We start from the raw sequence: 27,216 nt of genomic DNA on the forward strand, positions 1-27,216 counted from the left end.
TTACTACAGGCTTCATTATTTTCATGTTTTTAGCTTGTTAACACTTAATTCCCCTTCATAAATAAGTGCCTTTATGTTCTTTCTGCTCAGTTATCTATTGATGAACTTTGTTACACCAATTTGTATATATTGCATATATCAAATAAATACATTTTAAATTTGTGATATTAAATACAAATTTGTAGGGCAGGAGTGAGGTGTATTGGCACAGCTGAATGGGGGGGGGGGTGTCTCAGTACTGGAATAGCAGGGGGTGCTGCAGGGCAGGAGTGAGGTGCATTAGCAGATCTCAGAGTAGAAGGGGGTCTCAGTACTGGAATAGCAGGGGATGCTGCAGGGCAGGAGTGAGGTGTATTGGCACAGCTGTGTGGGGTATTTCAGTACTGGAATAGCAGGGACTGCTGCAGGGCAGGAGTGAGGTGCATTGGCACAGCTGTGTGGGGGGGGTCTCAGTACTGGAATAGCAGGGGATGCTGCAGGGCAGGAGTGAGGTGCATTGGCATAGCTGTGTGGGGGGGGTCTCAGTACTGGAATAGCAGGGGGTGCTGCAGGGCAGGAGTGAGGTGAATTGGCACAGCTGTGTGCGGGGTTTCAATACTGGAATAGTAGGGGGTGCTGCGGGACAGGAGTGAGGTGAATTGGGTGTGTGAGGGGATCAGTACTGGAAAAGCAGGGGGTGTGATGGTCAGGACTGGAGTGCATTGGTGGAACTCTGTGAGATAGGCATGTATGCGCTCTCAACTGTTGAGTTCATGCTCTTAAATATCTCTGTGTTTATTTATACTACATTTATCATGCACATATGAATGAAAGATTTTCACATATTTTGTCCATTCCCCTAGGTTTCATTGTTTCACTGGTTAATCTAATACATGCGCTCTTTTCTTCTCTAGGTATTTCTTATTGAACTAAGGAAGACACAGAACCAAAACACTAACCACCCCTCTCGCCCAAAGCTGCATCTGTTACGGGTTCTTGTGGATTCTCAAATGTGAAAGGACCTATTGACTGGACACGTCACACTAGAGAATTTAGGGGATATCCAAAGGGGCCACAATCACACCACGCTCACCCTTCAGGGACAATAACCACAAATTGATCCCAGGTTGGTTTATTATGTAGCTCAGTTATGATAATAATGCAATAAGAAATGATACATTATAAAGGTAGTAGGAACAATAATAATAATCCTATATGACACAACACTTATGAGACAGAGTCCTTTCTGCAAGAGATCTCAAGGCATAGCTCCCTGTTCCTCTATCTTCGTTCTTGTCTTTGTCTGTCTGAGGCAGTTCTTCACCTTACTGATGCTCAGCTGCCAGGTAGCAAGGGGCACCTTGAAAGCGGATTGGGTCAGAGGTCCTTTAACCTAATCCTTCTGCCAGCGGGAATGCGTGGGGGGATTAGGTGTCAGGGATAGTTTGCTGCGGCCCTGCACATTTGTAAGTTTAAGTTAACCGGTTCTGAGTTGGCCAGACCCAGAACCAGCTCCCTTATACAATGTGTGTGTGTGTGTGTGTGTGTGGATTCTGAGGTCACAAAAGGGTAGGCAGACTCATGCTGAATAATCTCATTACAGTGCCCTGCTAACATCCACCTGAGGACCCTTCCTCCTGTGAAATCCACCAGGATTCAGAACATCTCATCCTTTCAGCACCGAAAATGGAGAGAGAAATGTCCACCATGGAACTGCAGAAAATGGAAGAGGCAGACGAGACTCAGATGTTGAATGGAAGCAACTTAGAAAGCTTTGAAGCGGACAAAGTGACACTGGAAGAGGGGTGAGACCCTGGACAGAAATCTTCTCTGGGCAACAGGCAGTAATCTCTCTCTCTCTGTCCATTTCTGTTTCTTTCCTTATTGCTGGGCCAGGACACCTAAGAATGAGGGGCTGGCTCATCGTATTGGTCACCAAGCCCGATACCCTGGTTCTAATTCCCCAACCCCGATACCCTGGTTCTAATTCCCCAACCCCATTAGTGAAGTTGAGGCGGTCACTTAATCTCCATGTGCAGTCAAGCCCTTGGCTTAGGAGCTCTTCACCAAGGGACCTTGTAACAATGTCTTTAAGCCATTTTATGAATTACCTTTGCTCAGTGTTGATCCTGCTCCTGCTCACACAGATATTTTGCTGAATATGATGGGCTTTGCCAGACATGTCTTGCTGTGCTGTAGAATGATGACTGCCCTGGTGTGCATTTTCAGCTTCTGAGTGGTCAAGGTTTTGCTGTGCTAACAACAGAGAAATAGTGTGAGGGAACTTAACTTAAGTTGTCTTTGCTGTCAGTGCCACAGGAGAACCTGACTAGTCAAACCCTTGTGTATTAAGGGCAATAACTTACTAGTGAGGTGATTGTCTTAGCCAACAACCTGTTTGCCTGTGTGCTCCTATGTGTTACAGAAACTTGTGTGTCATCTCTGAGAATCTCTGTTGCAGAGTGCTCTGTCTCTTTACATGCAGCAGGATTATTATGTCTGCGTGAAATCTGCAGTGCAGGTGGGCGAGATGAGGAATGTCAGAATGTAGGAGAGGGGCCTTGGAGTGGTCATACCTGATGATCTCAAGTTTGCAAAACAGTACGACAAGGCTGGAACCAGAGCCAAAGGAATGCTAAGGTGCCTAGGGAAGAGGTGTAGCCAATTTTTTAAAAAAGGACAGTGATTATGCTTTCTCTCCAAGTCTTTGACGAGATCTTGCCTAGAGTATTGTGTCCAGTTCTGAAGCCAGCATCTCCAAAACAGATATTATAGACAGAGTGGAGGTGGTCCAGAGAAGAGCTAGCAAAATGTGCAGAGTCTGTACTTAAAAGCCCTTAGAAATAAGATTTAAGCACCTAACCACAGTATGCATGCCTTAGAGGAGGGGGCAGAGAGGAGAAATGATAGACATTGTGATACCTCAAAAGGATAAATAATGCACAATTAAATTAAATTAAATTAAATTAAGACAATTTTTCAGTGGAAAGAAAGTTTTAGAACAAGAGATCACAATATGAGGCTCCAAGGTAATAAATTGAAAAGGTAGGGGATACAGCAAACAACCTCCAAAAGGAAGTGGTGTATGCAAACATTATTAATCAAAAGACAGTATGCCTTCCTACATTCAGAAAAAGACTCAAAACCTGGTTATTTATGAAAGCCTTTCCAGACACAAATTGAACTTTCTCTCAACCAAATCAACTAAGACCTCCCCTCAGGGTAAACATAAACTCTAACAACTCCATAATGTTATTTCTCATTAAATGAGCAGGTTTTTTATGTTGCTTTTATTATATACGGTATATTATACACGGTATATTATATATATGGTATGTTATATATTATATATTATATTTTATTATATTATATAAATTTATTATATACGGTATATTACCTTGTTACTCTTTTTATCACATTGTTAATTTTCTATCGCTTTCCTTACTTTCCAAGTTACTTTATGTCCCTGTTTTATTGTAACTGCTATTTCTTCTTATATCACATGTTAATGTTCTAAGTTTTTCTCCTCTTGTCACACCCTGTTAATTGTAAACCGACATGATGCGACTCCCATCGCGAATGCCGGTATATAAAAAATTAAAATAAATAAAATAAATCCTGTGATGTGTGGAAGTAAATGCAGAGCTGGAGACCAAGTAGGGTCTGCATTACTGCAGCAGGAAGAAGTTAGGAGGAGTCTGGTTGAGCCATTTGGTCGTCGTTGTCTCATTCTCTGTGTCCTGTGTATTGATGACAGCAGGACAGTGTCACAGGGAGAACTCTAGTAGAGTTATTTCAGACAACCTGTACGGATGTGTTCAAAACTGAACTGCATGTATTCTTGGCTGCTAATAACAGCACAGGACAGAAATGGCGTTGGGCATGCAGGGCTGAATGACTGAAATCTGTGCTACTGTGCTTAACTTCTCTCGACTCTCTCTTTTCTTAGGTATGACGTGGAAGAGTCAACCACAGCTGAGCAGGATGAGTTCCTCCCGCACAAAGTCAGCAAGAAGACACAGTTCACTGATGTAAGAGGGGGCAGGGAGCAGTGGGGACAGAATCAGCCTGAGAAAGCCGGTGGGATCTGGCATCACAGCACAGCACACGTGTTTATACACACATACACACGGGCATGTGTTTTACATGCACAAACCACATGGGTCCAGTTGCCACATGGCATCTATGCATGCATAACATGTGTGATCTCACACAAACACACAGGGAGGGTAAGTTTCAAACAGACTTCTGGAGATAACACAGGGTTTTACACACAGAAATGGTCTTTTACAAAATTGCCCACCCAACATGTGGGTAAATTTACGGGTGTGTGTTATGTATGTACATAAGTATACCTGGACTGAGAGCAGGTCTGAATGTAGGCACATACTTTGGAATTTCTAAACGTATGTATATAAATTTGCAAAAAAATGTCAGCTAAAATGTAATTGCATGCGCCTAGTTTTGCCAGGATAATTTTTAATTCTAACGATTGTTGTTGCCTTACTTAAACTTTTTACCAACATATACATTTATTATGAGAATGGGTGGTAGTTTCATAGATTTTATAAGGCACTCTCCATTTTGCCTCCTTTAATTTAATCATTAACTACCCTCCAACCTCCATTTTTTATTCGAACAAATCTTTTAAAATTTCAAGTTTGGCTTCAACATTAGACCATTACTTATAACTTATGACTTATTTTTCTTTTTTTTAAATTTTTTTCGTGTATGCACACCTCTTAATTTTTATCACCGTCATTGTAGCCTTAAACAATTACTTATGTTGTTTTGGCTTTTAAATGTTAACTTAACTTTCGCTTTGAAAGTCCCCAATAATTACAAATACTCTTCAGCACAATCCCAGATGGTAATGTTGCAATATTCCTATTTTAGATTTTAAAAGTTTACTTAGCTTGCACTTTGAAAAACTTTGACAATGTTACAATGTTCTTCCACACTATCCCTGAAGGTAGTGTTACATTGCTCCAACATTGTTCCAACATTGTAACACTACCTTCGGGGTTAGTGTGGAAGAACATTGTAACCATCAGAGATTTTCAAAGTGCATGCTAAGTAAACTTTTAAAATCTAAAATAGGAATATTGCAACATTAACATTGGGGATTGTGCTGAAGTGTACTTGTAATTATTGGGGACTTTCAAAGCGAAAGTTAAGTTAACATTTAAAAGCCAAAACAACATAAGTAATTGTTTAAGGCTACACTGACGGTGATAAAAATTAAGAGGTGTGCACACACAAAAAAATTAAAAAAGAAAAAAAGAAAAATAAGTAATGGTCTAATGTTGAAGCCAAACTTAAAATTTTAAAAGATTTGTTTGAATAACAAATGGGGGTTGGAGGGTAGTTAATGATTAAATTAAAGGAGGCAACATGGAGAGTGCCTTATAAAATCTATGACACTACCACCTATTCTCATAATAAATGTATATGTTGGTAAAAAGTTTAAGTAAGGCAACAACATTAGTTAGAAAGATATATTATTCAGGTAGTATTGTGAGACATATTAAGTGTAACCTGGATGAATCATCTCTATAATATATAGGATCATTTTTAAAGCAGATTTATGCCTGTATGTCTGCTTTGTAAATAGCTGTAATTTATGCACAATATTACAGAATTACCTCCCTATATGTATACACTGCTGGCGTGAAATTTACTGAAGGTGGAATGCCTACTGCTAAAAGGTCAATATTCAAAAGAATTTCTCTGGCTAAGTTTGGGACTTAGCCAGACAAATCTGTGGTTTAAATATCACCCTCCCCGCACTGTCCAGATAAGTTTTAGCTAGATAAGTCATTATCAGGCTAAACCATATTTGAATAATAAAGAGGCGTTGGGGGCAGAGCTCGGATTTAACCGGATAGCACTGACTATCAGTGCTATCTGCCTACATTTAGCCAAGCGAGTCTAAATGCCTTCAGAGCAGGTCTAACGTTATCCAGGAACATAAGTCTGGATAACTTTAGCCTTAATTGGCTGTATTCATACAATCTATAGCCGGTTAAGTGACTGCAATAGGAAAAAAAAAAAAATCAGTGTTGGCCCGCAGGCCCGATTTCCTCCACCCCATAGCACTGAAGAAGTAAATCTAATGTGGGTCATAGTGCCCGAACCCCCTCCTCCTTCCCCGCCCCAAAACCTCCCAAAAGATAATACAAATCTTGTGAGCCTATCGCGCAGCTCCCGGTGGCATCCAGTGTATTATTTCGACAGCAACACTGGGGACACTGCTGAGAAGTGGACGCTTGTGCCACGCTCCCAGCAGCCACGGAGGTTTTGGGGGCTGCTGGGTGGGGGCAGGGGGCATTCAGGTCGGGGTAGGGCAGAGCAGGAGGAAAGGGGGCTTAAGGCCGGGATGTAAGATTTATTTCCCAAGTTTGGGGCAGGGAGGCTTCTCAGGCTGATAGGCCCGCAATGTCTTTTTTTTCTCTTTTCGGGGCAGGGAAGGGAGCTCAGGCACCATGGCCCATATTAATTTAGTTTTTTTAGCAGAGTGAGGGGGGAGGGGCATTTTGTTTTCTCTTATTGCCACCACTGAACCAGCTACATAATTTTAATATAACTGGGTAAGGCGAAAGTTATGCAGATAGCACGGACCCAGATAACTTTTAATCTAACCAGCTGTATATTCAGGCATAGCCAGTTAGATTTTAAAGGTAGCCAGGAAACGTTAGCCAGATGATTTTATTTAAATATATTCAGATTTAAAGAAAAAGGAGGAGAGAGAGAGAGAGCAGAAGGGCGCAGGGAAGAGTGGGCAGGAGGATATCGAGAGGGGAAAAAACAAGGGAAGAGAGGGAGCAGGGCGAGAAAAAGAGGAAAAAGCAAAGGGGAGAGAGAGGCAGTGAGCAAGAGAGAGAAAAACAAGGCGAGAGAAGGAATAGTTGAGAGAGAGGGGAAAATGTAAAGAGAAAGGTGCAAAGGTTGAGAGAGAGGGGATGGGGAGGGACAGGGGTGTGGCGGGGGGGAGAGAGGAGCAGGGATAATTTATCTGAGGGCTAGAGGGGCTAAGAAAAAAAGCCTCACAATCCCTCGCCCTTCCCCTCCCCGCTGCTAATCTACACAGGGTGAGTAGGACTCAGAGGTTCCCAGGTAAGACCATAGCTACCTCTTGACCTTAGCTTATTGTTTTGTTTTGTTTTGTTTTGTTTATTTTGGCTCCTGCAGTTTGAAGGAAAAACCTCATTCGGGATGTCCGTCTTTAACCTGAGCAATGCCATCATGGGTAGCGGCATCCTGGGGTTAGCTTTTGCCATGGCCAACACGGGCATCGTGCTCTTCGTGTGAGTATCACAGTGTGTCCTTGGCCTGGGCGGGCTGTCATTGGTGGGAGGGATCCCAGGGTGACAGGGATTCATTACTAGGGAGCAGGGTAGACATACAGGGAATAATTTAGAAAATTTAGGGGCCAGTCATAAATTTTTAGGAGCCAGGGAAATTTTTTCCTTACTTTTTTCTTTTCTTTTTTTTTTTTTTTTGTTCTTTTGTGTTGTTGGTGGTGCTTTGCTTGTTATTTTGTTTGGCTATTTTCCTGATTTTTCTTTTTCATAGTTTGGTTTTTAGTATTCTTTTTTGCTTTTCTGAATTTTAGGCACCCAAGTGACTGGCTTCTGGGATTTTCCCCAAACCTGGCTTTAGGATATTGTCTGCATTAGATTCATGTGTTGAAAAAATAATAAAACCAATCCATTAGACACCAACAAACATTTTTTTTTTTTTTTTTATAAAACTACAAACAGCAATAAATAAAATATAAAAATTCTTACTGTTTGAATGGTGGCTCCATGAATGCCACTTTCAACTCTCTCCCACTTCTCTCCCCTCCTTTGCCCTTTCCTCATCTCCTTCTTCTCCATCTCTTGTTTTCTGTCCCCTCCTCTTTTCCCTTCCTTGTCACCAACCTTCTCCCAGTGCCCATCAGCTCTCACAGGGAGAACCCTGCCTCTCCGTCTCACACCCTGAAGCGGCCTCTGTGCTGCAAAGGCGTAGGAAGGGCCCAGCCAAGCTGTAGTTTTGAAACTGAAAAGAGGTGACAAGGGGGGGGGGGGGGCAGTGAAAGAGCTGCATGCTCTGTCCCCATGGTCGCCCATCTCTCTGGTCCCCCAGTGTGCACTGCCACTCTAAACAGGTAGCATGCGGCATGGAACTACGAGTAAGAGAGGCAGCTGAGGGACTGAAGGGCAGCTCTCTCACTTCGGTCGTGGGGCTGCAATGTTCCTGGTCCTTTCCTTCTCCTCTGTGGCAATTCCAAAGCTGGGGAGGCAAGAAGGCCCTGCAATCACAGGCTCCGAGTCCGGCCACTAGGTGTCACCATTGCACAATGACTGGGACTCCCTCCCCCAGACGCAGTGAGCACTGCTCCCACGGCATCCCTGGCTGAAGAACTGAGCTGGAATCAGACCCGAGTCCCTCAGTATAGCGGTGCACGGTCCTTTAATTGTACTTCTATTAGTTTTGTTGGGGTTTTTTTTTTTTTTTTTTTTTATCATTAAGGCATTCTTCGCTGTGTCTGACTTCCTTATACCTTACCCCCTCCACAGGGCAAATCTGATAATTCCAGAAGGTGGAGGACTTGAACTCTCTTGAGAACGTACTGTGCCAGTGACAAATAGATCTGTAATGTTCCCTCGTCAGTGTAAAGGCCATGCTGTGCATTTCTTTTCCAGGATTCTCTTGATCTGCATTGCTCTGCTGTCGGCCTACTCCATCCACCTGCTGCTGAAGTGTGCGGGGGTAGTAGGTAAGCCTGGGCCTCATGGAAAAGGCGCCCATCAGAATTTTAAACGTATATTACATGCTGATCCACTGCAGCCCACATGCTGTTCCAATGTTGTGCCACCGTTAGACCACGTGCCGTTCCACGGAAATTCGCACACTGTGCCCCGTAATCTGTGTGCCGTACCTCTAAATCCAGTGCATGCTTGTGACGCTAAATCAATCTCCCTGTACTAATCTGTTTGGTATTTCCCATGCTGTGCAGGGATCCGGGCATATGAGCAGCTAGGGCAGAGAGCCTTTGGCCCTGCAGGCAAAATCGTGACGGGCCTCATCATCACCCTGCACAACGTGGGAGGTAAGGAGAAACCGTGGAGGCACCAGTGCTAACACTAATTGAAACTGACTTCATTGTATCCAGAGCACTGGCGACCTGCAAGGGACAGGTTCCCCTCAACTAGTGCCAGGAGCCCTGTATCTGTCATGCCCAGGGAGAGAGAGCTAATTGGGAATTTTATGTTTCGGCTCTTTTACCAGAGCTTAAGATCGTGCATCGCCCTCGTTTCACGCGAACGCTCTTCCCTCTGGAAGACGATGCCGTCGACGTTCCACAGATTCATCGAACGGACAGATAGCGAAGAGGGCGAAGAGTTATGGAAAAGGCAGAAAGGCAAAGGACGGATGGAAGAGCGGGGGGAAGCCCCAAACAGAGGATGAGGGGGAGTAAGAGAAGGAGAGAGAGAGAGAGAGGGGCGGGAAAGAAAAAAAAAAGTAAAAATTCAGAATAAGGAGAACGAGAGACAAAAATGAGGAAGGAATGGAGGGAAAGTACAAACGGAAAGAAAGAGAGAATTAGGGCGGGGCCAGCCCTGTGGATCAGTAGCAGGTTTGCTTGCTTTCCACAGTTCCCAGGCTCGGCCTCCGCTCCTTGGACCCGCCAGGCCTGAGGATGCCACAGAGCCAACCCGCCCAGTTCCAAGTGGCGGGAGATTTGAGACGTTGCCCGGCATCACTCCCAGTGACCAGACTCGGGAAGGGAGGTGGGAGACGTGTGCCGGGGACGGTGGCCCTTGGCTGAGGACCTGCCACAGGCATTGGCTGGGCTGGACAGAAAGGAAGGCGGAACAGCCGTCATGTTCTGTGTTTTTGTGAAAAGGGAGAAAAGCCCCCCCCCCCCCTCCTGGTAGTCGCAAGCGAAGATTCAGGCGCACACTGCAGCGCCAGCAGCGATGGCTCCACTTTTGCTGAAAGCCCAGAAGCAGCAGGAGGAAACTGCTGGGCCAGAAAAAAAAAGAAAAGAACCAGAGGGGAGGGGGAGGGGGGGGGGGGGGAGCGAGGGAGCCATGAGCAAGCCTAATGAAAACATTCCTCTGGGTTTATTTTTATTTCATGCTTTTTCACTTTTCCCGCTTTCACAGCAATGTCAAGCTATTTATTCATCATTAAATACGAGCTGCCGCTGGTGATCCAGGCATTTCTGGGACAGACCGAGACCACAGGGTGAGTGAGGCAGAGGATGGGGGAGTCTGATTGCCTGGGCAGCCGAGCACTTCATGACGCCTCGCAGCTTCGCGGGAAGGAGTTAAAGCACCAGCTTAAAGTGTGATGGGAATGGAGCTGCGGTCCGCTGTGTGGTGTCCTTGCCATGTTCGGCTTCCTTGCTGGGGAAGTCTGATCAGCTGTCAGCCGGCTCATGAGTGATGAGCTTACAGAGTGCAGCAGCTGGGCCACACTTGGCTTTGTTTTGCATCTAAAAATGGACACATCTGGCAGCCCCATGCTCTGTTCTCATGCCCTCCAAGGCTGCCAGAGCTATCGGAGCCAGTATTATCCCTCCTCCTACCCAAGGCTAGCAGCTGAGAGCAGCACAGTACCCAAACACCCCCACATAGGCCAAGTGATACAGCCCCAATGCACTCAGCCAATCCTCCAACTCCAGGCCAGCTTCAGTTGGTGATCCGGTCCTGGTTTTCCATATCCTCATGAGTCGGGAATCCAGTCCTGCTTTTCTAACTCCCTTCCCAGTACAGGTTGTTGCTTGTAGCCTTGCCAACTGCATGGGGGAGATGCAGTTTGTAGAATCTCACACTGTGGAGCTAAGTTGGCAGCACTCCATTTTTTTTTTCCCAGCTGCCTCAGTTTAAGCAGCATTGCTGTAGCCACTTTCTGCCTTCACCATCCTTAAAAGTGAATTCTTCAGCCTGCAGGGTTGTACCATGGCCTTTCAGTGTCACTCTATACATGCTTGAAGGAGGCTGGGGCATTGATCAATATAAACAGCTCTCTTTGTATCTCTTCCCTCGCAGAGAATGGTTCCTGAAGGGAAACATTTTAATTATCATCGTCAGTGTTATCGTCATCTTGCCCCTTGCACTTATGAAGCACTTGGGTAAGTGTACTTCCCTGCCACTGTCCTTTTGTTAATTCTCTTTCTCTTGTGGCCATGAAGAGGGCAATTGCCAGCTTCTTTCATACCGATAACTACTCTCGTCCTCTCTGCAGGGTACCTGGGATACACCAGTGGTTTCTCTCTCACTTGCATGGTGTTTTTTCTCATCTCGGTAAGTGAAACCCATGCACGATCTAGGGGTTTCCATCTTCACTGTGGATCTCTGCTTGTGAGAGTCAGGAATCGGTGGGGGAGGGGGAGCAGGGCCATCCAAAGTCTGCTCCAGTTTGAGCAAATGGCTTCATCAGTAAATATTAGGAGGCCCATTCTTGGTCACCTTGCACACAGAATGCAGAATAGTTTCCATGTGCTGTTGGCGCCGTTCCCATAATAGCTGCTTTGTCATTTATTACCTCACAAATATCTCTGGAAGGCCTAGAGATGTTTGTCCTCATGCTTCCACCTGGCTTTTGTCTCCCTGACAAATCCAGGCATCCTTTTTCCTTGTGTCTGCTGCCTCCTGCCATAGTAAAGCCCTTCGGTCTGCCTCCCCAATGTACCATGGTACGTTGTCCCAAAAACTACAGCAGGGTAAGGACCGAGGAAAAAAAAATCTCTTCCAGGGTTTAGGGCATAGGATCCACCACTCCCCCTGTATGTGACGGATTGCAGGACCCTTACACTCAGTTGGAATTCCGCAGGCCACTGGTTGACATCCACACCCCCACTCCATGTTTATCAAAAAGAGGGTTGTTTTGTTGTTTTTTTTTTGCACTGACAGGTGATGTACAAGAAATTCCATATTCCCTGCCCCCTGAACGGGACCCTGCACAATGAGCCTCAGCTGTATTACAACGGCCACAACAGCACCACTGAGGAACTGGAAGGGAAAGACATGTGCGTCGCCAAAATACTTACCGTCAACTCGGAGGTGAGTGACAGACAGCCACGCTGGGGCACTGGTGTCTCCCACCTGGCCAGATGTGCCCACGTGCATTTAACAGAGGATGCACTAAGAGTCTGGTCTTTGTATCCGTTCTCTGTAGGTGGACTGTTCTGTTGCTATAATAACACGGAGTGGGGAAATAGGGATCAAAGATAAATCATTTTATCTCCCTGTTCCTCAGTTCTAATCCTGGCTCTGTCACTGACTGTGTGTGACCTTGGCGGAATCAATTCTTATCCCCTCCTCAGGGGGGTCCCTTTATCTCCCTGTTCCTCAGTTCTAATTCCCAGCTCTGTCACTGACTGTGGCTGTGACTTTGGGAGAGTCACTTTATCTCACTGTGCTTCACTTTGAATTCCTGGCTCTGTTGTTGATTCTGTATGTGTGTTTCTTTCTCCCGGGTCTTGGGCCTTGGTGCCATCACTACAGGATAAGCTGAACCAAAGAGATGGTTAAAAGACAGGAAACAGAGAGTAGGATTAAATGGTCAATTTTCTCAGTGGAAAAGGGTAAACAGTGGAGTGCCTCAGGGATCTGTACTTGGACCGGTGCTTTTCAATCTACTAGATAAGGGAGCCCTGACCGACGTGCCGCAAATGCGCAGTAGAGATCAACTCTACTGCGCATGCGCAGGCAGCACGTCGGCCAGAGCGGAGCGTGCCCGGAAAAAAAAATGGCGCCTGCTCCTTAGGAGCAGGAGCGGCGGCAACGAGCAGGAGCGGGAGGAGCAGCGGCGGCGGCACACGCGAGGGAGGGAGGAGCAGCAGCGGCAGCGGTGCGCACGCAAGGAAGGGACCACCCCCCTGTCTGCCGGGTGTGGATGAGCTGAAAGGGGAGGGGAGGGGAGAGGAGGGAGGAGAGAGTGGGGGAGGGAGGAGAGAGTGGGGGAGGGGGAGAGAGTGGGGGAGGGGCGAGAGTGAGGTGGGGGAGGGAGGAGAGAGTGGGGGAGGGGGAGAGTGAGGTGGGGGGAGGGAGGAGAGAGTGGGGGAGGGAGGGAGAGTGAGGTGGGGGAGGGAGGAGAGAGTGGGGGAGGGAGGGAGAGTGAGGTGGGGGGAGGGAGGAGAGGGAGGGAGGGGAGAGGGAGGTGGGGGGAGGAGAGGGAGGGAGGTGAGAGTGAGGTGGGGGAGGGAGGTAGGAGGGAGGTGAGAGTGAGGGAGGGGCGAGAGTGAGGTGGGGGAGGGAGGAGAGAGTGGGGGAGGGGGAGAGTGAGGTGGGGGAGGGAGGAGAGAGTGGGGGAGGGGGAGAGTGAGGTGGGGGAGGGGGAGAGTGAGGTGGGGGGAGGGAGGAGAGAGTGGGGAGGGAGGGAGAGTGAGGTGGGGGGAGGGAGGAGAGGAGGGAGGGGAGAGAGAGGTGGGGGGAGGAGAGGGAGGGAGGTGAGAGTGAGGTGGGGGAGGGAGGTGAGAGTGAGGTGAGGGGAGGAGAAGGAGGGAGGGGAGAGTGAGGGAGGGGCGAGAGTGAGGTGGGGAGGGAGGAGAGAGTGGGGGAGGGGGGAGGAGTGAGGTGGGGGAGGGGGAGAGTGAGGTGGGGGAGGGGGAGAGTGAGGTGGGGGGAGGGAGGAGAGAGTGGGGGAGGGAGGGAGAGTGAGGTGGGGGGAGGGAGGAGAGGGAGGGAGGGGAGAGGGAGAGGGAGGTGGGGGGAGGAGAGGGAGGGAGGTGAGAGTGAGGTGGGGGAGGGAGGTGAGAGTGAGGTGAGGGGAGGAGAAGGAGGGAGGTGAGAGTGAGGTGGGGGGAGGGAGGAGAGAGTGGGGGGAGGGGGAGGGAGGGAGGAGAGAGTGGAGGGAGGGAGACTAGAGGGGGGAGGAAGTGGGAAGGAAATGGACCGAAAAATGTAGCCCGTTGTTACAGGCTTAACGGCTAGTATATTATAAATGATCTGGAAAGGAATATGATGAATGAGGTTATCAAATTTGCAGATGATACAAAATTGTTCAGAGTAGTTAAATCACAAGCAGATTGTGATAAACTGCAGGAAGACCTTGTGAGACTGGAAAATGGGCATCCAAATGGCAGATGAAATTTAATGTGGATAAGTGCAAGGGGTTGCATATAGGGAAAAATAACTCATGCTGTAGTTACACGATGTTAGGTTCCACATTAGGAGCTACCACCCAGGAAAGAGATCTAGGCATCATAGTGGATAATACATTGAAATCGTCGGTTCAGTGTGCTGTGGCAGTCAAAAAAGCAATCACAATGTTAGGAATTATTAGGAAGGGAATGGTAAATAAAATGGAAAATGTCATAATGCCTCTGTATCGCTCCATGGTGAGACCGCAGCTTGAGTACTGTGTACAGTTCTGGCCACCACATCTCAAAAAAAGATATAGTTGCACTGGAGAAGGTACAGAGAAGGGCGACCAAAATGATAAAGGGGATGGATCAGCTCCCCTATGATGAAAGGCTGAAGAGGTTAGGGCTGTTCAGCTTGGAGAAGAGACAGCTGAGGGGGGATATGATAGAGGTCTTTAAAATCATGAGAGGTCTAGAACAGGTAGATGTAAATCAATTATTTACACTTTCGGATAATAGAAGGACTAGGGATCACTCCATGAAGTTAGCAAGTAGCACATTTAAGACTAATCGGAGAACATTCTTTTTCACTCAATGCACAATAAAGCTCTGGAATTTGTTGCCAGTTGATGTGGTTAGTGCAATTAATTTGTTGCCAGATGATGTGGTTAGTGCAGTTAGTGTAGCTGCGTTTAAAAAAGGATTGGATAAGTTCTTGGAGGTGAAGTCCATTACCTGCTATTAATTAAGTTGACTTAGAAAATAGCCACTGCTATTACTAGCAACAGTAACATGGAATAGACTTAGTTTTTGGGTACTTGCCAGGTTCTTGTGGCCTGGATTGGCCACTGTTGGAAACAGGATGCTGGGCTTGATGGACCCTTGGTCTGACCCAGTATGGATGTTCTTATGTTCTTAATGTAGCTAGGTTTAAAAAAGGTTTGGATAAGTTCTTGGAGGAGAAGTCCATTGACTGCTATTAATCAAGTTGACTTAGGGAATAGCCACTGCTATTAATTGCATCAGTAGCATGGGATCTTCTTGGTGTTTGGGTAATTGCCAGGTTCTTATGGCCTTGTTTGGCCTCTGTTGGAAATAGGATGCTGGGCTTGATGGCCTCTTGGTCTGACCCAGCATGGCAATTTCTTATGTTCTTATGATGGCAAAAGGCAGTGGATCGTCTCCGTATCTGAAGAGACTTCCTCACAGAAACAACTTACTGCGGGAAGAGCTCCCCTCTCATGTTTCTAGCAGATAGCAGCCTGTGTATCACAAGAACTGATAACCCATCCCCTTTTATCTACCAGCTGCCCAGGAATTACTTGCAGATGTCTCTTCTCTTATCACTGCTGTGAATCTGTGCACTGGACCCATTCCATGTAACGTACAGTTGAGTTATAATATTATCAGCAGCCTGGCTTCTAGCACAGTGTTAAAGACTCCTGTCATTGTTTGGTGCCTCATGACTAGCCGATGTGCTGATGGGACTCTGAGATGAGCTTAGCCCCTTGGCCCTTGTGATTGTACGTTCTCTTGTGTGAGTTAAGATGTCATTTTTTTTTTTTTTGTAACGATGATAATGTTTTGGTTGATGTCTAATGTGTATTTTTTATGTTTGCTTCCCAGACAGCATACACCATTCCCATCCTGGCCTTCGCCTTTGTCTGCCACCCTGAGGTTCTGCCCATCTACACTGAGCTGCGCAGGTGAGCAGCTCGCCTTGGTGCCACACTCCAAGGATTTTGCCCTTTGCCTGCTTGTCACTGCTTGCCATCCTTTAATTCTTTTCACCTACCCTCTCCAGGTTCCTTTCACCGTTCCGGCTCCTGTGTAATCTCCCTGTGTCCTGATACATAATCTGGTCACATCTGGAGGCAGATGTTTCTCAGCTGCCAAGCCCTCTGTCTGGAATGACTTGCCAATGTCTCTTTCCCCTCCCTGACTTTCTCCCTTTCTCTTCATATCCTTTGTGAAGACTGTACTTGTCTTCTTTATTCAAGAGAGCAAGGTCAATGGGAACATGGAAAATGGAAATAAAAATACCTTAGAAAATTTCCCTGGACAAACAGGCATGAATTAGTCATTACACATGGGTGACAGCATCTGATGGTGCTGACACAGCTCTCAAAGCCCAGTAAATCTTTAAATCTTCCAGTGGCTTTTGCTAAATTCCAAGATTCCCCTAGTAGTCCTGTGCCCTGGTAAGAGCAGGAAGGTCTGCAGGTGTCTAGTGCTCCTCACTGACCCTGGGGCTAGTGCTAGAACGGGTGGGTTAAAACTGTGCAGTTTCTTAACGCACAGGTTAAAAAAAATGTTAACTCCTGATGTAGTAAGCTAATGCGTCAGGAGTTTAAAAAGTGCGCTGATTGTAATGAGTGCACAACCCCAAGTTTAAAATGTGCACTCAGCACAGGCTGAAAGAATTCAGGAGACTCTCAGCCCTGATTTATATGCATAAAACTCATATTTTGTGTGCACAGAAGACTTTTATGTGCACAAAACATTATTTGTGCTCATAAAATATGATTTATTGGTGTGTGCAAAGCAATATTCTGCACATAAATCCCGGTTACAGGTTACGGTGCCATAACTTCTGCTTCTGCCCATAGACTGATACTAGCACAGAAAACTTAACTCCACCTCTGACCAGGAATTAAATTTCCAGTCCTAAGAAAACCTGAGTTCAGTTAATGTGTCAGGAGTTTAAAAGGTTCGCTGTCTGGAAAAAGAGCGCAGAAACCCAAGTAAAAATGTCTGCTCAGTACAGCCTGACCACACATTTTAAACTCTGGAGAGATTGGGGAAGTCTCTCAGCCATGATTTATGCAGTTTTTGTACACACAAAGCATCTTTATGCCCAAAAAACATGCTTTGTGAGTGCAAAGCATGTTCTGCACACAAATCCCAATTCCATATCCCAGTCCTGGAACTCCTGCTTCTGCCCATAGACTACACTAGCACAAGAAACTGTACTCCACCTTAGACCAGGAGTAAAGTTCCCAGCGCTAAAAAATCCCAAGTTAATGAGAAATTACTAGTAATCTGGTAATTTCCCTTTCTTTAGTGAAGACAGGTTAATCCACACCAGTGGGTTATGCACCTCTACCAGCAGATGGAGACGGAGCAAAGCTGATGTCACAGTATAAATACCCCTGCACTGACTTCAGCCCGCCAGTATTCTCTGCAAACGTCAACTGTGGACAGACTAACAAAATTTGATTATAACTTGCAACAGACAACCACTCAAGCACTCAGATAACAGCGAACACTAAGCTCTGACAAAAAGTGTAACATTATTAATCTAGGGACTGAGATTGACACTTACCAGTCATCCCTGGTAAAACCACAGACTGGCAGCCAAGGGTGGGAAGGTGGATTAACCTGTCTTCATAAAAGAAAAGGAAATTATCAGGTAAGTAGTATTTTCTCATTTCTTAGCATTCAGACTGTTTAATCCATACCAGTGGGATGTACCAAAAGCTACTCCCTAATAAGAAGGGAGGCTGCCCTCAGTCCAACCCACACTGCACGCTCAAAGGCTGTGTCCTGCCGGGTCTGCACATCCAGGCAGCAATACCTGGAAAGGTATACAATGGAGAATCATGTCACAGCTTGGCAAAACTTGATGCTCCACAATCAAAGCTCCAGCCATGACCCTGCTCGAGCCCTAGTGGCATGAACCCTAGCCCGTCTAGGTAACGGCTGCTCAGTATTCACATTCATGACTGAGATAACTTCCTTAATCCAGCGGGCTATGATAGCCTGCAACGCTGACTCGCTCTGTTTACTGTCACCGTGGATATCAAACAGGTGGTCAGTGTTCTTGAGAGGTTTAGAAACCTCCAACTACCTCATCAGATGCCTCTGAACATCCAAGGTCCGCAACAGAAGATATTCGTTCATACCCCTCTCTCTCTCTGTCTGTCTCTCTCCTTATCCAGCAGAGGCAGAGAAATTAAATGATCCAAGCGAAAGTCTGGACTATTTTTGGCAAAAAACTCAGAATAAACTGAAGCTGGACTGCCCCTGGAGACACTCAAGGAACGGTCCCCAGCCAAAGAGCCTGCAGCACAAAACTCCATGCTCAGAACAAATTGCCACGAGAACATCGTCCTCAAACTCAGTAACTTCAAGGAAGACTTAATAGTGGTCGAAAAGAGAAACTTGCCCAAAAGTTCTAGAACCAAATTAAGGTTCCATAAGAGCCCCGGCAACTGTAAGGGAGAACGATGATGCCTCACACTCTTCAAAAATCGGACCACATCCGAATTTGCTGACAAGGGTCTACCATTCACCTGACCCTGGAACCGGGCAAGATCTGACACCTGTGCTTTCAAGGAGTTCTGGGCCAAGCCCTTAAGTAGCCTATCCTATAAGAATTGCAAATGAGTGGCATCTTAATCGAAGCATGCCTCATTCCTCCCACCAAGCCTCAGACACACTCAAAACTCTAATGTAAGCTAAAAAAGTGGAAAACTTCCACGCTTGAAGCAAGGTGGAAAACAGCAGTGGAAAATCCACACATCGGCAACCGAGCCCTTTCAAGGGCCATACCATAAGACAAATCAAGCCAGAACTTTGTGAAGAACAAGTCTCTATCGTAGCAGGTCCCTGTGGATCGTAAACCGGAAGGAGCATTCGCAAGAACCTCCACAGTTATAAATACCACGGCCAACTGGGCCAATCTGGAGCCACCACAAGCACCAATTCTGTGTCTCCTTTGAAATTTTAAACCAGTCTGGGCTATGGTGAAAAGGCATACGGAAACTTGCCTTCCGGCCACTCCTGCATGAGATCATCGATACCAAGGGCTTCTGATCTCTACTGTGTGGAAAAAGTGAGAAATCTTCACACTGTACGATATCTCCAGTAAGCCTATAAACATAGACTCCAGAGGGCCACTATGAGCTGGCACGCCTCATCTGACATCGCCCAGTCTCTTGATTCAGGCTCTGCCTGCTGAAAAAATTGGCTGTTACATTGCCCTTTCCCGCAATGTGGAAGGCGGTGATCTCCTGAAGATATACCTCCTCCCAGTCCCAGAGCTGGGCTATGTCCTGCGACACTTGCTGGCCTTTGGCAATTGACATACACTACTACCGTCATATAGTCTGACATTACTCAGTCCACTTGACCCTGCAAGCGGTTGATGAACCGCAAGCATGCCAGCCAAACGGCACGCACTTCCAGGCAAGAGATGCCCCAGAGAATCCTCTGCACTGCAAAGCCTCTGCACTATCAACAGTGAGCTCCTTAATTCCGGAGGCTCGCATCCATCATGTGTATCAGCTAGTCTGGGGTCTGTAGAGAACACCCTTCCTTAGATCATCCACTTTCAACCACTCTTGTAGTTGGATGACGATCTACACCAATATCAGAGGTCTTTTAAAAACATTTCTTTTTAAGATATCATATTGTTGATTTTATTTTGCATGCACCAGTTTATTTATGTCTTTTGAACTGTGCAGATATTTTTTATTTTATTGTTATATTTTCTGTATCTTTTATGTATGTTCCTTTTGTATATTGCTTAGACCTATGGCAGTGTTAAGCGATTAAGAAATTTTATTAAATGTAAATGTCCTGAGTCTTGGTGCAAACAGAATGCACTGAAGAGGACACATATTCGTCCTTGCCCATGGAACCACCTCCTGGGTGGCTACCATCAAAACTAGCAGTTGTAGGTAAGACCAATCATCGGGAGGAATACCTTTGTCAATAGTCACACCTGTGCCAGTAGTTTCCACATGTGGCCTTCTGGCAGGAACGTTCTGCCTTGCTTTGTGTCGAAACGAACACCGAGATAGTGAAACATCTGAGATGGCTGTAGACTGCCTGAAGACTCTCCTCCAGGCTCTTGGCCCAAATTAACCAAGCTAGGGAGGGGAGAACCAGAATGCCATCCTTTCTCAACCCTGCTGCCATCAACACCCTGACCTTGGCAAGGTTCTGGATGCGGTAGCTAGATTAAAAAGGATCACTCAAAATTGATAACTCTACTCCAAAACAGCAAACTGCATAAACCGCTGATGTTCCAGCCGAACGGGCATATGTAGATATGCCTCCGACAGATCCAGAAAGATCAGAAATTTCCCTGACTATATTGCCATTATCACCAAGCTAAAGGTTTCCATACAGAATTAAGTCACTTGCCAACAATGATTGATTCCCCTTTTGGTCCAGGATGAAGTGAGAGGAAACTTCCTTCTCTGGATTAATGAAATAAATACAATAACGGTCTGTATCTTCATGCGACTTGGGCAATGGAACCACATCCTGGCAGTTCAGGAGCCTTGATAACATAAACTCCATTGCCTGTCTCTTCTGTGGAGCGATGCATTGGTCTGATATGAACTTGACCCACCTCCAATAGGCGACCCCTTTCTCTCTTGCTCTGTGAGATGGGTCACACCTACCCCTGAGCCTGCACATGTCTGGGCTGCCCAGGCCAGAAGGACTGAGCCCTACTCAGGAGCCATCCTCTAAGAAGCTATCCCTCTAGCAACTGAGGCACCAGGACTCATTGATTGGCCATCTTTCTTTGTTTTTTTGTTTTTGTTTGTTTTTAACTCACTCCCAAACAAGAATGATCATTTACGGGGCAATTCCGTAAGATTAAACTATGAAAATGTATCGGCCCGAACAACGGCTTAGCCACAGCTGCTGTCTGGCTGCTATCCCCGAAGCCATTCCTCTGGTAGAGGTACGAACCAGGTCCAGCCTGCACCTGCCAATCAGGCGGTATCACTGCCCTGGTATTCAAACCAGACTCATCGACTTCCTGAGATCGGAACAGACAAGAACGAGCCACCAGGGAGCAGCAAGAAGCTATCTGCATCCTTCAGTGCCGCTCCCCCTTCCACAGGAATGATAGTTCACTTGGTGACGGAGCACACCAGCACATTCCCATTTTAGAAAATGCGACTGCTCTCTGTCTCGCTGCCAGATCCAAGGGGGTACAGCCCTACCAAGGCTCGTCCCCCCTCTGAAACCAGCTTCCGGAGCATCCCATCCAAGACCATCAGGCCTTGACTGGCATCCATAATGGGGAAGTAACTTTTTTGGCTCAGAAATAGAATCAACTCTTGGCATTCCCAACATTTTCAGTGTCAGGGTGAGAAGAGCCAACTTATCTCTCAGAATAATCTGTAAGGTTCGCTTTTGTCATCCGTGCCACCTGGGTCCCCATCGGAGTGACCCTCAGCAGCCCAAGGTATACTCTGATGCTTACCTGTGGCATATATATATATATATATATATATATATATATATAATATATATATGGCAGCAATGTAAATCACAAGGCGCTTAGGCTTCTTTACTACTGGCACCATGGATAAAGCATCCACTAGCAGCATGCTTACAAGGGACTGACAATTGTGTGTACAACTGTGCATCTGTACAAGGCAAAACCATCAGTAAGCCCATATTTAGGACGTCCAAATTTTTAGGATGCCTAAGCATGTAACGTTCAAGTATGGGACGCCCAAGCTTGGGACACACAAGTATGGGATGACCAAGTATAGGATGTTTAGATGTATAAGTGCGTACTTCAGACGCTCAAAACTTATACGATCAACCACGCGCCCCAGATGGACGCCCAACCTGGACGCGCAAGAGCGAACCGACTTTAGGAAACTATTTTGCGGCAGACCTGCGCAGAAAAAAACGTGCAAACACCACCGTGGCCTATCAAGCAGCAACTCAGAAGACCTGAAAGCAGGGCCTAGCCCAGAAGGCCGCTCAACCCGCCAAAACTGCCATGACTCCCATCCCCCTATGGAGGCAGAGGCGAACATTGGATCAACCTGCCAAGGCTCAGCAATCAAAATAGGACAGAGAGTGAAAGGAATCCCTAACATTATCTCTCTCTCATGTTCTTCTTCTTCTTCTTCTTCTTCTCTTTCTTTTTTTTTTTAACTCCTTACCTGAACTCAGCCTATCCCTGCCGAGTATAGAGTCTGTCTCCAGCTGCAGGGGGAGAAGGCAAACGCTTTCACCACCGTGCTTGGCTTCCTGTATCTGCTAGCCTTTTAGTTGTTCTCTCCTGGCAGCTAATTCCACACCGGAAAACCAATTACTGGACCATAGCACTCGACTGAGGGAGGGATTATGAGATATCACCTCAGGAGATCTTGACTGAGGGAAGGATCATAAGGTATCACCTTGGAGAAGCATTGCATAATTAATCTCCTCCTTTTTTCTCCTTTTTTTTTTAACAAGCAATTCCTGTAGGAAAATGCACATCTACCATCTGCTGGAGACAGAGAATACTGACGAGCTGATGTCAGTGCAGGGGTATATATACCATGACATCAGCTTTGCTCTGTCTCCATCTGCTGGTAGAAGTGCATAACCCACTGGTATGGATTAACCCGTCTGAATACTAAAACACAGTGCACCTCTCTGCATTAGGTGGGTAATGGTTAATGTCTTCATTAGGATAGGATTTCCATGTGAGGGCCTAAGCAGGATGCCCAGTTTTACATGCATATTTTTTGTGTGCAAAGCAAACTGCTGCATCAGGAGTAACATTTGCACACCAAAAATGCGTGCACAGCTGAGGGAAAACTGTGCACTCAGCTGAACATACATCGTCCTTGCATCGTCCTGCCAGTCAGAAAGCTGCAAAGCCCCTTGTGACACTGAGGTGAGAGTGACAGACTTTGCCTTAGGTCTGGACTGCCTGAGACCTCAGCTCCTGTGCCACAGCAGGGCTTCCTTACTCTTGCCTGGTTCAGCCGCCCTGCAGACTGCTGCCGCCCCCACGCCAGCTAAAGTTTTTTTTTATACTGCACTTGCTGATGTCACCTCTGCAACTTGTGTCCATGGTTTCAGAAGCCCAAGATTCGTAGTTTCTTGACCTTTTCCCCTCAAGTCTAGACACAAGAAGCAATTGGAAGAGCTCTGTGTATCCCAGCATGTTGATCCTCTGTCTCACCCATGATCAGGCGCTCTACAGTACATAGGGGTCTGAGAATGTCCTGGTGCTGCACTGTGTCATGCTGGCGGAGTGCAGGATGAGTCCCGATCCCCTCCCCTCCCCTCCGTAACATAACCCCTCTCCTTTTTCTTGGCAGTGCCACCAAAAGGCGAATGCAGAATGTCGGCAATATCTCTATCTTGGCCATGTTCGTCATGTATCTGCTAACAGCCATCTTTGGATACCTCACCTTTTACAGTAAGTGCCAAGCTGGACGGGCTCCTGCTCCGGGCATCCCGGGAGGAGCGGGTGAAGGAAGTTTCTTGAAGAACCTTTGCGTCACATCTGCCCAGTATACAAACAGTGCTGACCTTAAGTAACTCCTTTAACTTGTGTCATTTTCTCCCTCATTTACTGCAGAGAGGCAGTGGATGAAGAAGCTCAGAATGTGTTCTGAAAGTCCCTGGGTAATAATAATAATCCCTTTAGACATCTCCTGGGTGCATGTCTTTGCTCTGTGATGCCTGAAATGTCCCTGCCTCAGTTTACTGCAGCCAATAATGATTCTCATGTAGAAATTAGAAAAGACGCATAATGTTAGCCCAGCTAAAAATGGATTAGCGAAGTATCACCCAATGAAAGAGACTTTATTCATTGTGAAAGCTTGCCTCTTTAAACATTCATTAACCTGAAAAAAAATATTGCCTTGGTCCCAAGGTTTTGTTTCGAGCAGTGTTGTCATTTTTTGTTTTTTTTTTTTGCTGGTGTGATTCTAGTTCTTCCCATATCCTCTCTCAGGTAACGTGGAAGCAGAGATGTTGCACACTTACAGTAAGGTGGATCCACTGGACAAGCTCATCCTGTGCGTACGAGTGGCTGTCCTGGTCGCTGTCACTCTCACCGTGCCCGTTGTCCTCTTCCCGGTATGTGTGCCTCTCAAAGGAAAATTGTCTTTTTCACAAAGTAACTCCTACGCATCACCTTGTGAAGATTAGCTATTATGCAGCCTCTTCCCCCCCCCCCCCACCCCCTTGACTGGGTTTACAGTTTGTTTGTTTTTTTTGTTTGCCTCCTTCCTCATTCTCTGCTCTCCCTTCACCTCCTGCATTATAGATCCGCCGGGCCATCCAGCAGATGCTTTTCCCAGGCAGGGACTTCCACTGGATCCGGCACATCGCCATCGCCATCTGCCTCCTCTTTGCCGTCAACCTGCTGGTCATCTTTGTTCCCAACATCCGAGACATCTTCGGAACCATGGGTGAGTCGTGCCGTGTCTCCTCCTCCCCCCCCCCCCCCCCCCGCCTATGCTGGTGCCACCCGGAGCTGGGGTTGATGGGCACAAGATCAGTTCGGTCATCAAGGGATGAAGGGGGTGGCCCAAGGCTCCGGGGGGGGAGGGGCGGCTGCCATTGGATTCCACCACATTATTCGTGAAGGTTAATCATGTGGCTTGGTAAACAGCAGGAAGAGCATTGGAAGCCCATGGTCCTTAGCTGAATATGATGGGCAAAATGACTCTTTGGAAAGTTTGGAAACTCTGTGGCTATATGAGGGAGAGGTTACAAAGATGTAGAATTTAAGAAGCTGTCTCTCCCTTCCTAAATGGCCCTCTTCCCATGCCCACCATATGAGGGAAAGCATCTCTTATTTTCCTTATATTTTAACTGCTCTTTCACATTCATTTATGCGCCAGGTGGGGAGGGGGGTGAGGGTGGGAAAGGGAGGGAGGGAGGGAGGGAGCGGCCTAGGCTGGTGGTTAGAGGAAGAGACTGGCGGAGAACTAGGAGATCCGAGTTCAAGTCCTCCTCTTGACACTCGCAGCACATTACCTTGGACAAAGTGTCTTCATCTCCCACCGCCTCAGATACTCACTTACGCGGTAAGCTCTTTGGGGAATGGACTTGGGCGCAGTTTATCACGGGGTGCCGTACAAATGCTGAGCAGACCAGTATCAGCGCTGCTTATTCTTCAGCTGGTCAAGCTTCTCTCTTCTTTCTTTCCCCCTTACTGCACGCCAGGAGCCACAACGGCCCCCAGCCTGATCTTCATCCTGCCTAGCGTATTCTATATCCGCATCGTCCCCAATGAGAAGGAGCCACTGAGGTCCCGCTCCAAAATCCAGGTAAATTGGTAATGGGTTAATCTGCTGTGCTGCCTGTCTCTCACTAACAGGCCGATACAGTAAAGTCTGTGGGAGAGCGGGCGAACGCCCGCTCTCCCGGCGCGCACACCGGCCACTCGCTGGTGTGCGCGATGCAGTATTTAAATTAGGTCCGGCGGTAGATCCGGGCAAAAGGAGGCGCTAGGGACACTAGCACGTCCCTAGCACCTCCTTTTGACAGGAGCGGCGGCTGTCAGCGGGTTTGACAGCCGACGCTCAATTTTGCCGGCGTTGGTTCTTGAGCCCGTTGACAGCCACGGGCTTGGAAACCGGACGCTGGCAAAATTGAGCGTCCGGTTTTCGGCCCGACAGCTGCGGGCCGAATTCAAATTTATTTTTTTTTAACTTTTTTTACTCTTCGGGACCTCCGACTTAATATCGCCATGATATTAAGTCGGAGCAGTTTTTACTGCTTTTCTGTGCATTTTCTTGGTGCCGGAAGAAATTAGCGCCGACCTTTGGGTCGGCGCTAATTTCTGAAAGTAAAATGTGTGGCTTGGCTGCACATTTTACTTTCTGTATTGCGCGGGAATACCTAATAGGGCCATCAACGTGCATTTGCATGTTGAGGGCACTATTAGGTGCCGCGGGTTGGACGTGCGTTTTCCTCCCCTAACTGAATAAGGGGTAAGGGAAAACGCGCGTCCAATAGTAGGTTAACAGTGCGCTCTGTCGGAGCGCACTGTACTGTATCATTCTGTGAGTGAGGCTGGAGTGGAACTCGTGTAAGGAAATATTTCTTCACAGAAAGGGTGCTGGATGCGTGGAACAGCCTCCCAGCAGTGGTGGTAAAAAAAAAAGGGTATCAGGGTTCAAGAAGGACTGGGACAGGCAGAGAGGTCCCTCAGCAGTGGAGGAGTGAGGGGTAAAGGCTGGGGCAGGCGCAAAGGATCCTGCACAGCGAAGGAGCAAAGGGGTAAAGCCTGGGGCAGGCACAGAAGATCCTCAGCGGTGGAGGGAGTGAGGGGTAAAGCTGGGGACAGGCATGGAGGACCCTTGACAGTAAGGGATCGAGGGAAAATCCTGGGATGTATGGGACAGAGAGGATTGTTAATGATGGAAGAGTTAGGAATAAAACTGAAGCTCATGCAGTGGGTCCTTTATAACAGTGTGCATAAGTCAGCACAAACACGTATACATATGTGCACACAGAGTTATACCTCTGTATAAAATAGAAGGAGCCATACAGTCTATACAAATATGAGCATGTGTTTCAGTACATTCACATTTTTTAACACAAGGAGTCAAATATCTAGGCTGAAGAGAAGCCTGCTGCAGCTTCCCTTAAGGCGATGTGCTGGTGCTTCCAATCTACAGCCCTCACACTCCTCTTCCTTTGCCTAGCCCAGCTGGGGAAAAAAGGAAGGAGTGGGCTGTTTCCTCCAGAGCCACAGAGCTGCAAGGGAAGTCTTGCCTCACCAATCTGCTATTTTTTTGAGGGAGTAAATAAACATGTGGCTAAAGGTGAGCCAGTTGATATAAATCTGGATTTCCAGAAAGCATTTGACAAAGTCCCTCATGAGAGAATTCTTAGGAAATTAGAAAGTCATGGGATAGGTGGCAGTGTCCTACTGTGGTTTGCCAACTGGTTAAAGGACAGAGAACAGAGAGAAGGGCGAAATGGTAAATTTTCCCAATGGAAAAAGGTGAATAGTGGAGTGCTCCAGGGATCTGTTCTGGGACTGATGCTTTTTATATATTTATAAATGACCTGGAAATGGGAACAATAAGTGAGGTGAACACATTTGCAGATGACACAAAATTATTCAGAGTTGTCAAATCACAAGAGGACTGTGAGAAATTGCAAGAGGAAATTGCAAAACTGGGAGACTGGGCATGCAAATGGCAAATTAAATTTAATGTGGGCAAATGCAAAGTGATGCACTTAGGGAAGAGTAACCCAAATTATAGCTACAAAATGCAAGGTCCACATTAGGAGTCACCACTCAGGAAAAGGATCTAGGTGTCACTGTTGAAAATACGTTGAAATATTCTGCTCAGTGTGCAGCAGCAGCCAAAAAAAACAAATAGAATGCTAGGAATTATTAGGAAAGGAATGGAGAATAAAAC

General features: G+C 46.8%; 1 protein-coding gene across 3 annotated transcripts in view; it reads left to right on the forward strand.

Annotated features, from left to right (window-relative positions):
- The window catches only part of SLC38A5 (solute carrier family 38 member 5), a 173,846-nt gene that overhangs the window by 142,123 nt on the left and 4,507 nt on the right, over positions 1–27,216 (forward strand). For all 3 annotated transcript variants that reach the window (XM_029610924.1, XM_029610931.1, XM_029610941.1), the window contains 15 exons: positions 894–1,105; positions 1,583–1,784; positions 3,929–4,010; positions 7,171–7,286; positions 8,670–8,743; positions 8,984–9,076; positions 10,137–10,218; positions 11,025–11,107; positions 11,221–11,279; positions 11,889–12,038; positions 15,689–15,768; positions 23,143–23,243; positions 23,784–23,908; positions 24,099–24,243; positions 25,004–25,107. In XM_029610924.1, the coding sequence (XP_029466784.1) occupies positions 1,666–1,784; positions 3,929–4,010; positions 7,171–7,286; positions 8,670–8,743; positions 8,984–9,076; positions 10,137–10,218; positions 11,025–11,107; positions 11,221–11,279; positions 11,889–12,038; positions 15,689–15,768; positions 23,143–23,243; positions 23,784–23,908; positions 24,099–24,243; positions 25,004–25,107 (1,413 nt within the window). In that variant the 5' untranslated portion in view covers positions 894–1,105; positions 1,583–1,665. The remainder of the gene's footprint in view (positions 1–893; positions 1,106–1,582; positions 1,785–3,928; positions 4,011–7,170; positions 7,287–8,669; positions 8,744–8,983; positions 9,077–10,136; positions 10,219–11,024; positions 11,108–11,220; positions 11,280–11,888; positions 12,039–15,688; positions 15,769–23,142; positions 23,244–23,783; positions 23,909–24,098; positions 24,244–25,003; positions 25,108–27,216) is intronic.

Source organism: Rhinatrema bivittatum, chromosome 1, assembly GCF_901001135.1.
Source record: "Rhinatrema bivittatum chromosome 1, aRhiBiv1.1, whole genome shotgun sequence".
In the NCBI taxonomy this organism is placed as follows: Eukaryota; Metazoa; Chordata; class Amphibia; order Gymnophiona; family Rhinatrematidae; genus Rhinatrema; species Rhinatrema bivittatum.